The sequence below is a fragment of the Ranitomeya imitator genome, chromosome 7, assembly GCF_032444005.1.
Source record: "Ranitomeya imitator isolate aRanImi1 chromosome 7, aRanImi1.pri, whole genome shotgun sequence".
NCBI lineage: Eukaryota > Metazoa > Chordata > Amphibia > Anura > Dendrobatidae > Ranitomeya > Ranitomeya imitator.
In genome coordinates this window covers 179,821,745-179,836,056 of record NC_091288.1, presented here as the reverse complement: position 1 = coordinate 179,836,056, position 14,312 = coordinate 179,821,745, and the positions used below count along the sequence as shown (strand labels likewise).

The following is a 14,312-nucleotide window of genomic DNA, read 5'->3' as shown; positions in this document are numbered from 1 at the left end:
TTAGATGGCTTCAGCGTCAACGGAGGATCTGGAGAAAATGCTTTTGGTCGGAAGTCGTTGGGGCAAGAGCTGAGGGTTAACAATGTGAGCCCTGATTTCACTGTTCAGCATGGAAACCGTGCTTTAGCCACAAAAGATATGAGGAAAACCCAGGGTACGTAACCCCTTGTACATCGGATACATGTTCAAGACTATGGTCCTTTCATGGGATATTCGTTCTTGTACCTTCTTCACTCATCTGTTGCTGGTTCTGTACCTTTTATGAATAACCAATACATAGAAGACTTGATATCTTTTGTTCTTTTCTAATGAGGTATCCAGTAATGGCGGCCATTGTAGCTCTGTGGAGATTGCCCCCTTATTATTCATTGATTCATTGTCCCCGATTACCACCATTGTCTGTCACCTTCAGATTATGTCCATATTCTTGGATGTTGATGCTAGTGTGCTGAGCAGGTACATGGCGACTGTCGAGATACGGCTGCACAACTCGACAGGTACCGTACTTGTTACAGGTGGGCCTTCCCTACGACTGCCAAGTTATGGCACAAGCCAAGTTGGAAGTAACACGTGCCACTGAACTTTTTGCAGTTCTACACTTTGCAGGTCGGCTTGTTATCGGGCCTACACATCTTAGTTCAGTGTGTTTTATACGACTAGAGCACAATGCTGGAAATCATAAATTAACAAGAGGAAAAACAAAGTTCGTTCGGCTTTTATTTCATATTCTTGCAATTTTCTGATTGTTCCAAATGTCGTCATCTGCAGAGATATTTGTATGTTTCTACTGTGAATAGAAGCTCCGTCCATGGACTTGGCTCAGTGGAGAACAGACCTTGGACTAAAGTGTGCCTATCATTTCAATAAGACTTCTCAGACACTTCTTCATTGAGTGACACAAGAACCATGGGTTATCCTGCTTCCCGGAGACTGACACTAAGAAGACATCTTAGAAAAAAGTAGTCTCCTCCCCAAGAACCTACAACTGGCCAGTCTACACCCAGTTTAGCTTAAGCCCCCTTCACACGTCTGTATAAAAGCAGTACCAGAAAAAAAAACGTTCTGGTGTAATCTGTGCGCCATCCATGTTTTCCCGGTATAGATAAAGTAAGAATGAAATTACGAAGCTATTCATATAAAACATAGACCGCACACAGATACCATCCATGTGCCGTATGTGTTTTTTCACGGACCCATAGGCTTGTATTGGCCCTTGTCATCTATGCTGCCGGAAAAGCGGACGTGTCTCCATGTGGGACATGAGAAGATCACCATAACGGGTACGTGTGGAATCCTTTAAAAAAACGAATGCCACACGTACCGAAGACATGTACATGTGAAGGAGGCCAGAGTGTCACGTTGGAGGCAGATACAGGTCTTAAATTTGACTATGATGTTTTCATGCAGGGCAACTGCTTCTACGTGGGCGAGCCCACCAAGCTAACACCCTCAGTATTGTATATCGCAAAGGCAGCTCTGACCATTGTTTCTTAGCAGGTCAGCAAAACAAGCAAAGCTTCCCGTAGGGCTGATCACTCGGGTTAGTTTTCCCACCACAGTGACGTCTTTAGGACATCCCATGGTTCCTTTGTCCTCCAATGACACATCGGAGAGATCGTCATGTTTGGTACTCGCCATAAAGAAATCTTTACCGTAGCCTTCATTGGGGGACACGGCACCCTCCATTGTTTGAGGAGGGTCTCTATTTTGCAAATACTGGGTGTTGACTGGCCAGGTGTAGGCTGTTGAGGAGGAGATTACTTTTTTTGTAAGTTGTATTCCTAGTTCCTAGTGGTTGCATATAATCCATGCTTCCTGGGTCGCCCAATAAAGGCTATGGGAAATTTTTTTACCCGGAGTACCAAAAAGCCTCATTTAAGTCATATTGAGACGTTGCAAATTTTGATCAGTTGAGGAAAAAATGTTGAGACCTCAACTGATGAGTCAACAAGAACAGAAGTGCTGAGCTGAGAGCTGTAGTACCCCTTTGTTGCCATTCCGCTACTCTCTACAGTAATATATAGATTCGTAAAGTCCATAAACTTGCTATAATTCTGTGGAGGAGAAACCGACTGAAGTGAAGGGACGCAGCTTCTACTCATTCATTGGAGCGATTGGTGAGGTCCCAGAGATCCATCCATCAATTTCTCCTTCGCCTCATTGGGGGACACAGGACTGTGGGTGTATGCTTCTGCCACCAGGAGGCTGACACTAAGTAAACTTGAAAAAAAGTTAGCTCCTCCTCCATCGTATACACCCTGACACCGGCTACCAGAGACTCCAGTTTATGCTTAGTGTCTCAAGGAGGCACATCTCTGGGTCCTGGATCGTTGGACCCGATTTTTTTCAACATCTTTGGATTGAAGGGGCGACGGACCTTTTTGAGGGTCCGATCTCCCCAAACCATCAACGGGCAAGTTCGTGCGATGTTTCTCCACGTATCCTTCCCCGCTACGTGGGATTCTTCACCGGACTAGCCCTGACCACCCTGAGGTAGCTAGACTCCAGGCTGTACAGGTGCCCATAAGATGTCCGTGTGTTCCCCCCTGATTTCTACACCCCTGCGGTGTTAGCTGGGGTGGTGGACGGTCCCTCTCCTTATCCTGGGGATAATGGAGATAGGGTTCCTGCACCGTCATTGGTTCTACCCCTCGATAGTGCGGTATGACAAGGGGGGCTCCTGGCATTACCTGCGCTTCAGGAGTGCGGTGCCTTTTTTCAGCGCTGCTGAGGCCGGCGTCTTGGTGTGGCGGCGATGTGGCATGGTCCGGCGCTGCGGCGTTGGGACAGCAGCGCTGCGGCGTGATCCGGCGCTGCAGCGTTAGGACTGCTGCGCTGCAGCGTGATCCGGCGCTGCGGCGTTGGGTCGGCGGCGCTGCAGCGTTGTCCGGCGCTGTGGCGTTATGTCGGCGATGCTGTGGCGCAGCTACGCTGCAGCGTGGTCCGGCGGCGCGCGGCGTTAGGAGCGGCGCTGCGGGTATGATCAGCGCCGCTGTCCCCCCAGAGGCTTCGGCCCTGCCTGGCCGCTTCGGGCGTGGAGCAGCTTCCTGGAGCCGGGACTTCCGGCCATCGGACCGCGCTGTGAGGCTCCGCCCTCTCCGGCGCGTCACTTCCGGTTCCGGCTCTCCTCGCTCTAAGGGGGGAAAAATTGAGGCCCCGGCTTCGGGCCTGCTCCAGGCCGCAGCATCGTTTGGCGGTCCCTCCCCCCTAAGGCCTGCTGTGCATATAAGACAGCGCTTTTGGGCTCCGCATCGTGCTTTCAGGATCCATCACGGTACTCGTGGGGACACAGGACTGGGGTAAGTGCTTCTCCCTCCATCTGGCTGAAGCATTCCTTTTTTCCCAGTCTCTGGCCCTGGGTATAGCATTACAGATCGTTATGTCTAGAAGGGTTAAGACTCACACGGTTCTTTTTACCAGTTGTGTATCTTGTAGTGCCCTTTTTCCGCACGCCCAAAGTAATCGCCTCTGCGAGGCCTGTGACTCTGAACGCGTCCAGGAGCCCCCCCCCCCCCCCCCTGCCAGTTCTCCAGTAGTCTCTCCGGCTCCGGTCCCTCAAGCAGATGCTGGGGTAGCTCCACCGGAATGGGTCACGTCCTTGTCACAATCCATGGCGTCCCTTACTGAAGCGATCAAATCTCTGCAGACCCCGGCGGTCGGGACCGGTAATCAACCTGTCTCAGAGAGGGCCTCGGGGTCTCAGGAGTCTTCGGCCTGCAGGGGCCGCGCTCTCACTCGACAGACGCATGGAAAGCGGAATCGCAAAGCGTCGCCCAGGCACTCGGGTGCTTCCGCATCCTGGAGTTCCGCATCCCGCTCTCCTTCCCCTGCAGAAAGCGGGGAAGTTGAGACTGACTACGAGTCGGAAGGGTCTCTTAATTTTGATAAACCTGGGTTTCAGGAGTCAGTAGACAGCCTAATTGAAGCTGTCAATCAGTCTTTGGGGATAGAAGACGAGCTCACCTCTTCCTCTGATCATAAGGCGGGCCCATAGGGTCTTTTCCTCTCACCCTGAGTTCGAGGACCTGATTCGACGCAATCGGGAGCACCCGGACAAACGTTTTTCAGGGCAAAGAGCTCTGAAGGCTAGGTATCCTTTTGCTTCGGAACTTTGTAGTGATTGGGCAGAAAATCCTTCTGTAGATCCTCCAGTGTCCCGTTTAGCCTCTAACACGTTGCTATCTCTCCCTAATGGCTCATCGATTAAGGATCCTACGGATCGTCTTATAGAGAGTTTGGCTCGTTCCGTCTTTGAGGCCTCAAGCTCAGCACTTTTTCCTTCCTTTGCAGCAACTTGGGTTGCCAGGGCTATGATATCTTGGTCAGATTCGTTATCTAAGGCTCTCCAAGAAGGTAATGTGTCAGCGGAATTGGCTGAAATGTCGTCTCAAGTAGCTATGGCTGGTAGCGATCTGATTAACTCATCTCTGGATGCGGCAGATTGTGCTTCTTCGGCTGCGTCTAATGCTATTGCCATCAGAAGGGCCCTTTGGTTAAGGTCCTGGCGGGCTGATTCTACCTCTAAAAAATCTTACATCCCTGCCGTTTCAGGGTAGTCGTTTGTTCGGAGAAAAGCTGGATCAGCTCATTTCCGACTCCACAGGAGGGAAAAGCAAGTTTCTTCCTCAGCAGAAGGCTAGACAGCCTTTTCGGCGCCAATTTCAGGCCCGTTTTAGAACCTTTCGCTATGTCAGATGGGCCCCAGCATCAGGCTCTCCTGCGCAGGGTCGGCCCAATCAGGACCGAGGCGGTCGGATCTCTTATACGGCCAGCCAAGGGGGAAGAATGCGTCCCCAGTCTTCTAGATCCAGAGGATCTAGGACTCAAAGATTTTCGGCCAAGTGACTGGAGGCCTCCTCCGGGTGTCTCCAAAAAAAGTAGGCGGACATCTACTTTTATTTCGCCAGGTCTGGCTTCAGGTAATTCACGACCAGTGGGTGGCAGAGCTCGTATCTTCAGGTTACAAGATAGAGCTGGTCCGTCTTCCTCCTTCCCGGTTCTTCCCAGGTGCAAATCTCTCCGTCAAAGCTTGTTCAATTCCATAGAGTCTCTCCGTATCAGCGGTGTAATTTCTCCTGTTCCAAAGGAAGAAAGGTTTCAGGGCTTTTATTCCAATCTTTTTGTAGTGCCCAAAAAGGACGGAGCAGTGAGGCCTATCCTAGATCTCAAACTCTTAAACAGGTTTGTCCGCGTTCGACACTTTCGGATGGAGTCTCTGCGGTCGGTCATCGCCTCTCTGGAAAAGGGAGAATTTTTGGCCTCAGTAGACATTCAGGATGCTTATCTTCATATTCCCATCTTTCCGCCTCATCAAAGATTTCTCCGGTTTGCCGTAAACAATCTACACTTCCAGTTCACGGCATTACCTTTCGGACTGGCCTCCGCTCCCAGGGTGTTCACAAAAGTCATGTCGACTGTAGTGTCCATTCTGCACTCCCGAGGTATAGTCGTCTTGCCATACCTAGACGATCTGCTGATCAAGGGACCGACATTTCAGTCTTGCAGGGAAAATGTCGGCATCACTCTGGACACCTTTTCCCGTCTAGGTTGGTTGGTAAATTTAAGGAAGTCATTCCTACAGCCGTCTCGGAAAATCTCTTTTTTAGGCATGATTTTCGACACCTCTCAAGCCCTATCAATCCTTCCCCAGGACAAGGTCCTAGCCCTTCGGCGGGAAGTGAGGAATCTTCTACAACCATACCCTCATACGATTCAGTCCGGGATGAGGGTGTTAGGAAAGATGGTTGCAACCATAGAGGCAGTTCCGTTTGCACAGCTTCATCTTCGACCCCCTCCAACGAGCAATCCTGTCAGTGTGGAACAGAAATCCTCTCTCTCTCAACCGCAGATTTCGGTTGTCTTTCCAGATCAAGCAGGCTCTCTCTTGGTGGCTAAACAGCCCATCTCTACTCAGGGGGGAAGCCCTTTCCTCCAACCAATTGGCTAGTGGTCACAACAGATGCCAGTCTCCTGGGTTGGGGAGCAGTGTTCTTCCATCACACAGCTCAGGGACGCTGGTCTCCTCGGGAATCAGATCTCCCCATCAATATCTTAGAGATTCGAGCAGTTCGGCTAGCCTTGTTACGTTTTCACCATCTTCTGGCGGGTCGCCCTGTCCGAATTCAATCGGACAACGCCACAGCGGTAGCTTACATAAATCACCAGGGGGGCACCCGCAGCAAGGCAGCCATGCAGGAGGTAAAACAGATTCTACTCTGGGCGGAGAGAAATCACTCTGTGATCTCAGCGGTCCACATTCCGGGCGAAGAAATCTGGGCGGCAGATTTCCTAAGCCGTCAGGGTCTAGCCTCCGGGGAATGGTCTCTCCATCCCGAGGTTTTTTTGCAGATATGCCATCTTTGGGGAACTCCAGACGTGGATCTAATGGCGTCCAAGGTGAATGCCAAGGTGCCCAGTTTTGTCTCTCGGTACCGAGATCCCCAGGCTATTGCCGTGGATGCGCTGGTACTGTCTTGGAACCAATTTCATCTCTCTTATCTGTTCCCTCCTCTGGCACTGCTCCCGAGGGTAATCAAGAAGATCAAATCGGAGAGAGTGCCGGCCATCCTGATCGCTCCGGATTGGCCACGACGGACCTGATATGCAGACCTGGTACAACTTCTCGCTGGGGTTCCATGGCGGCTCCCCGATCGGCCGGAACTTCTATCTCAAGGGCCGATCTACCACCAGAACTCAGGGGTCCTACGTTTGACGGCCTGGCCGTTGAATCTTGGGTTTTAACTCAGGCAGGGTTTTCTTAAAAAGTAGCTGATACCATGATCAGTGCACGTAAGCCCATCTCGGCCAGGATTTACTATCACACTTGGAAGGTTTTCCTTTCCTGGTGTAGAGTGCGCGGGCTGCCTCCTCTGCGTTTTTCCATTCCTAACATTCTAGCCTTCCTTAAAGCCGGCCTTGATTGTGGGCTTGCTCCAAGTACCCTTAAAAGGCAGATTTCGGCTTTATCTGTCCTTTTTCAGCGCAAGATTGCTACTAATCGTCAGGTCAGGATTTTTTTCCAGGGAGTCGCTCATAAGGTCCCTCCTTATAAGACTCCTTTGGAAGCTTGGGACCTTAATCTGGTCTTAAGGGCTTTACAGAACGCTCCTTTTGAGCCCCTGCAAGATGTTTCTTTGATGTTTCTTTCCTGGAAAGTTGTATTTTTAGTGGCTATAACATCCATTAGACGGGTATCGGAGCTGGCAGCTCTTTCTTGTCGTCCCCCTTTTCTGCAATTTCATCAGGACAAGGTAGTTCTCAGACCGGCACCGTCCTTTTTGCCAAAGGTTGTTTCATCTTTTCACATCAATGAAGATATTGTTCTGCCCTCTTTTTGTCTGGCACCTACGCACCGTGTAGAAAAAGCTCTCCATACGTTGGATCTGGTGAGGGCTCTGAGGAGGTATATTTCCCGTACGGCTCCTTTTCGCCAGACAGATTCTCTATTTGTCCTTCCGCAGGGTCGCAGGAGGGGATGCGCTGCTTCAAAATCTACCCTGGCCAGGTGGATAAGGGCGACCATTCAGGAGGCTTATCGCACCATGGGCATGACGGTTCCGGCCGGAATCAAGGCTCATTCAACGAGCGGTGGGGGCTTCCTGGGCCGTTCGGCACCAGGCCTCAGCAGAACAGGTTTGCAAAGCTGCGACCTGGTCTAGTCTGCATACGTTTGTCAAACATTATAATGTCCACTCCCAGACCTCTGCAGATGCAAGTCTGGGTAGAAGGATTCTTCAAGCGGCAGTGGCGCATTTATAGACAACCATCATCTGGATGTCTTTGACTGGTGAGTTATTTTTCCCACCCAGGGACTGCTTTAGGACATCCCACAGTCCTGTGTCCCCCAATGAGGCGAAGGAGAAATAGGGATTTTTGTTACTCACCGTAAAATCCTTTTCTCCGAGACGCTCATTGGGGGACACAGCTCCCTCCCTGGTAGCCTTATGGCTGCTTTGGTTATATCTGATTACATTAGTCAGTAGGATCTTTTCTAGACATAAAGTTTCTGTATTTATACTGTTACATTATTTTTTTGTGTTTTGTTCTCCTACTGCTTTTTGCACCAAATTGGAGTCTCTGGTAGCCGGTGTCAGGGTGTATACGATGGAGGAGGAGCTAACATTTTTTCAAGTTTACTTAGTGTCAGCCTCCTGGCGGCAGAAGCATACACCCACAGTCCTGTGTCCCCCAATGAGCGTCTCGGAGAAAAGGATTTTACGGTGAGTAACACAAAAATCCCTATATTTCCAACACGTCCAAAATTTGTTTTAATTCTAGGCACCCTGGAAAGCGAACTGTATGTTTAACCCTGATGACATATGGTTTGTTTCTTACTATTTTATCTTACTTTATCAATTCTTTATTTTGCTAGATCGATCGCTGTCCTATTCTGATGAGTCTCGGCTGTCGAATCTTCTACGCAGGATCACCCGCGAAGACGACAGGGACCGAAGACTGGCTACTGTTAAGCAGCTGAAAGAATTTATTCAGCAGCCGGAAAACAAAATGGTGAGAATGCCGTTCTTTCTATGTTACACTGTATGATGCCACAGTCAGGAAGCTATTGTAAACATACAAGGAGATTGTAGGCGATCGCCGAGCGTCCACACTATTTATTGATGCAGTTGTGCAAATTTTTTATTAAGCTTTTATTCTGGCTCAGTTTGTTTGACTTTTATGTCGTATTGCAAAAGTCTAAGTGCAAAAATAAAGCAAATTGAGTGGCATTCTTCTTCCCACCAAAAACAAAAGTGGCGTATTGGCAGCTGCTTCTGTTTTTAAGAGATTGTAAAAAGTTTTGTTCTTCCCACCTTATTTCACATGAAGGTGATTACTAACTTTTTAGTTTGGAAAACTTAGAGGACCTTTCCCCAGTTTGAGCCTGTTAAACTGGACACATCATGGAATAATGGCTGCAAACCTGAATGAAATGTTTAATTTGTCACCTGTGGCGGAAATATTGGTTTGTAAAGTTGAGGTGATCATAAAGTCAAAGACCCCATGGGGGCTTATCTATGGGGTGCTTACTTTTTTTTTTTCCTTTTTCCTGCTTATGATTGGTTAGTATCACGCAGGAAACAAAAGTAACAGCACATCTCTAATCTCCTTTGTGAGCTGACTGCTGGCATTTACTGTCTAGTGCAGTGTTGTTTTTCATTACAAACACCTGTTGCAGCTTTCATGTCTAGTGTGGGGGAAGGGAAGTGAAGCAGAGCGGTCTGTCTTTACAGCTGCCCTGAAACGATACCTGCAAGGGAACTATCATCTCTACTCTACTCCCACCCCCCACACTGACTGCTGTGAGAAGAGTTGTTTGTAATGACACACAGCTCTGCTATACTTTTCACAGTAAATTCCTGCAGTGATTGAAGCACGGCTGAGTCATTACATCTCTCACAGGAGAGAGCTGGGTCTGAACTCTGGGGGAGTGATATTTGGCTATCTTTATTATCTTTTGATGGGCTGTTATCAGCACCTCTAGGAGCCAGATGTAAACTGTGAAAGGTGTTGGAAGAGCACAAGTAAAATCATTCTTGCAAAAACGGAATCTCCGCTCCATTTCAATGGAATAGGAACTGATGTGCAGCAGCCACCACACAGTGACCAGAGCCAGCTCCGTTCGCTGCTTATATCCGGCCACCAGAGGTGACAACAAGAAGCTCAGAGAAACTCCTTAATTTGCGGCTTCTATTACACATAAACTGTCTCTGGACTATATTGATTGTCTCCTGTGCATAGGTGTAAATGATTTTTTAATGCATCAGTCAGGAAATGCAATGTCTGGTATTACACAGTCATTAAGCCATTAACCGCTAATTTCTCTGTATTCCTGGGCAGGTGCTGGTTAAACAACTTGACAACATCCTGACCGCTATAAACGATGTGTTAAATGAAAGGTTCGTATTGGGCTGCATGTATGTAAGGGTTACGTGGAAGGCCTTCTATGTGACTAAAGTTACCAATGATGGATCAATATTCTAATGGAATGATCAGTTCACACGTAGATGCCGCATGTGCTGCCGAGATCACGCTATTTACATGTGTACGTGACAGAACCACTCAGGCCGTATTCACACGTACAGCATTCAGTGCAGAATTCATCCCTCAAGTCTGCAGCACTTTACACCACCATTAAAGTGAATGTGGATTTCACAACCCCATTTACGTGGAGCAGATAAAAAGAGAGCATGCTGCAGAAGTCACATTTGCCACTTTCTTTCCTGTGTCTACATTCTGAGTGTTCAGTACACAACCATACATTTAATAATTTTATCTATGGTACTTTAGGGACATAGAATTGGTGAGCTGTCCTTACATAGTGTCACATACCTGCTCTCGGCACGCGACTTGGGGTTGCGCCTGCAAGGGTTAATCTATCTCCTCACTCAGTCCAGCATTCAACCTCTGTCCTATGCTGTAATGGGAGCATAAATCACACACCGACCCAGGCCACACACCCGCTCATACACGCTGCCACCACTCACCGAACACACGGGCGATGAGTCCCGGAAATATTACTACTACCGTGTTTCCCCGAAAGTAAGACCCTGTCTTACATTAATTTTAACCCAAAAAGTCCCACCCTGTCTTACTTTCGGGGGAGGTCTTACATTAGCCGGAAAAAAAAATGACAATTTCTTTTTAACCAATAAATTAACATTTATTAACATACCATAACAGTGCCGTATCCCACTGCACACAGCCCCATACCCCATAACAGTGCCGTATCCCACTGCACACAGCCCCATACCCGATAACAGTGCCGTATCCCACTGCACACAGCCCCATACCCCATAACAGTGCCGTATCCCACTGCACACAGCCCCATACCCTATACAGTACATGTTTCCCTACTTGGTTTTTAAATGCTGGACGTTTTCCTCTGCGGTGCGGCTGTGGGTGCGGAAGGCCTGTGCTGCAGGGAACGCTGTGCCAATCAGCAGGGAAACAGCGGTGACGTGGGGCTGGGGCGGCCAATTACAGCCCGAGCTGCTGGGCCAATCAGCACTCGAGCTGATTGGCCAATCAGCGCTCGAGCCGGGGGCCGGCGGTGACGTGGGGAGCAGGGGCGGCCAATGAGCTGTTGAGCTGGGTGGATTGCGGGGTTAACACGGCGAGTTAACCCCATGAGCGCTGGACCCGCCCAGCTGCACCTGAGGACACCTCTGGAGCCTGGGGACCCAATGGGGGACAGCGGCGGCCCAAAGGTAAGGGCCTTACATTTCACAGCGGCCCCCCCAACCCTGCCTTACATTCGGGGGAGGCCTTACATTGGAGGACCCCCCCGAAACCCCCACCCTGTCTTACTTTCGGGGGGGTCCTACTTTCAGGGAAACACGGTACTACTACTGTCTGCCACTCCTAAGGCTCACACAGTTTAAGGCTATAGATTCTTTAGAACATACAAGGTTCAACTTGTTTAAAGTTTTATGCTTTAATACAAAAAGGTACAGTGCTTACAATAAGAAAAAAGGTATAAAAATATGGTAATAAAAGACATACAACTACACAAAACAGTTATAAAAATTACCAGGAGAACACTTACAGAAATAGCTAACTTTGTAGTCTGCTTTCTGCTCCCTGAGGGGAATGAATATGGACTGGAACACATCAGCTCGGTTGCCCATCAATCTGAACATGATTCTATGCATACAGGCCTAATTTATAGTCACCCTGGAGATCAGATTTGTAGAACAGCCTCTCAGGTTGATATTATAATTACTTGTTTTTCACTGGGCCATGGCCACTCCACCAATGAATATATTCTTTTCTCTGAAATTCTTTGTGTAAAGTTTCCCACAAATAGTGTCAGGCTGTAATTGACATCTCTCTTCAAAAGAGCTAGAAGGTGTGAAATGTTTCCCTTTCCTGGTTCCCAGCAAGACCCCCTGGCGAGATTGGAGACAGTAGACTGCTTGCTCAGGATAACATATGCTGTGAGACCTGCAGTCTCAGGACAGATATTAAATTATTGCTAGTCACACATATACCTATACATATTTCACTACACACATAAATACCTATACATATTTCACCACACATAGGATTGAACATACACAACCACTAGTGTGGGCGGCACGGTGCTGGTGGTCCCTCTCAGTTGGTCTTGTGTTGTGTTTTTTCCCTCCACTTAAACTTAAAGAATGTGAACATGGAAAATGAGAAAATGGATTTGTTTCACCTGATCCAGGTTCCCTGGACAGGAGCCACCTCTTGCTTGACTGCACTGGGGTTTCCTGTAATCATTAGTCTGCTGGGGGGAAAGTAATTGTTTCGCGCACACACATCATGCCAGGGTGGTTTATGAAAAGAGGAGCCATGGACCTCCGGACTTCTGTCTAGTGGCCATTCGGGCTTGTGTAGTAAAAGACATTGATGTTGACGGTTTCCACTTTTTGTTTCTCCAGTAGTAAACTTCTCCAGGAGCTGCGGCAGGAGGGGGCGCAGTGCTTGGGCTTGCTCTGTGCCGCCCTGAGCTATGAGGCGGAGAAGATCTTTAAGTGGATTTTTAGCAAATTTAGCTCTTCTTCCAAGGATGAAGTCAAACTGCTTTTCCTGTGTGCCACCTACAAAGCTCTCGAAACCGTAGGAGAAAAGAAAGCCTTTTCCTCTGTGATGCAGGTGAGAATAGAGCCAAAGCATTATTGTTGTGGCTGAAGTTATGGATTCTCGATCCTGAAAACGAGTGAGCTGCAGCACTGGTGTATCCAGACTGGTGATGAGCAAACATGCTGGGATAAGGTGTTTTCTGAGTATGCTAACCAAGTGACTTTGGTGTGCTCGAAATGTATTTTAAGAGTCTCCGCGGCTGTTCGACAGCCGCAACACATGCAGTGCTTGGCTACAAAACAAGCAATCCCTGCATGTGTTGCAGCTGTCGAACAGCCGCAGGGACTCTTAACATGTTTTTTGAGCATGCCAAAGTCACTCTGTAAGCACACGAGCATGCTCAGATAACACCTTATCTCAGCACGTTCGCACATCACTAGTCCAGGCGCTTTGGCTGCAGAGCAGCGCTCCTGTCACGTGGTTCTACATTAAACTGCAGATGGCCCTATTCTCCTCACTGGGGGTGCAATGTGGCAGCACCCTTTCATTAGTGGAGCTTTTGGATGTTGCTTGCCCACTAATCATAAGCTAGGAACGCCCTTTTACATTTATGACAAAACGTGAACGTGAGTTGAGAGCACCACCGTGATCTGATAAGACTAATGGCCGCTACGTTCTTGTGATTGATATTCGGCCTTATTTCTCCTACGCCTCATTGGGGGACACAGACTGTGGGTGTATGCTGCTGCTGCCACTAGGAGGCTGATGAAGCGATGGCCGGGGGACCACCACAGTGCAGGAAGACTACTGTACACAAGATGAGGTGCAAGCAACAAAGGGTAGATTTATTGGAAGGCAAAGAATGAAGGGAATGAGTAAGATGCAAACAGGGGTATACAATGGCAAAAGACAATTTACAAGAGTAATAAACTTTATCTTTTCCGTAAAATAGCACGGTGCTCCAACTATTAGACTCAAAATATCTCTAAAAAGCAAATGTAAACAATAAACGAGTGATGACTCTACGTATAACCTCCCTGGCCTTTACGAAGCAGGTCACACGGCTCCCGTGTACTGACTATTGAAGCCTACACTAGGTCTTAACAGGTGCACCAAACAGGAACAAACTCACGGTGATGTTGGAGAATCAGGTCCTGACCCAGGGGGGCCCCCAGCAGTCCAATACGGTGGTGCGCACGGCTTTCTGTCAGCTCTGAAACGTGGTCTTCTCCTTCCTTCGGGATCCTAGGGATGCTTCTGGAAACTGTAAATCCCTTTCTCTGTATCTTCGTGGCTCTCTTGCAGCTATATCAGGACAGTTTTTCTCTTTCAGCTATCAGCACAAAAAGTCCTCTCTGTAGCAGCCTCAGCTCACACACGCTGCTCCAGCTCCACACCTGCACTCTGCACCGACTAGTTCATTACAAAGATTATCGCAGGGGAGAAGCAGAACATTCCATCACGTCACACAAGGGGGTGCAGCCTCTTAAAGTGACAGCGTGTTCCTTACTATCTATAACAACACCACCCTCTTACACTGACACTAAGTGATACACAGAAAGTTATCTCCTCCCCTTCAGTATACACTGGCTCTCAGCTCCTCCTCTGCGGTATACACTTTCCTGCTGGCTCTCAGCTCCTCCCCTGCAGTATACACCCTCCTGCTGGCTCTCGGCTCCTCCCATGCAGTATACACCCTCCTGCTGGCTCTCAGCTCCTCCCCTGCAGTATACACCCTCCTGCTGGCTCTCAGCTCCTCCCCT

At 48.7% G+C, this 14,312-nt stretch overlaps 1 protein-coding gene across 1 annotated transcript in view; it reads left to right on the top strand.

Moving 5' to 3' along the window:
- The window catches only part of SMG1 (SMG1 nonsense mediated mRNA decay associated PI3K related kinase), a 121,554-nt gene that overhangs the window by 16,439 nt on the left and 90,803 nt on the right, over positions 1-14,312 (top strand). The window contains exons 3-6 of the mRNA XM_069734120.1: positions 5-154; positions 8,372-8,508; positions 9,838-9,896; positions 12,408-12,621. Coding sequence (XP_069590221.1) covers positions 5-154; positions 8,372-8,508; positions 9,838-9,896; positions 12,408-12,621 — 560 coding nt within the window. The remainder of the gene's footprint in view (positions 1-4; positions 155-8,371; positions 8,509-9,837; positions 9,897-12,407; positions 12,622-14,312) is intronic.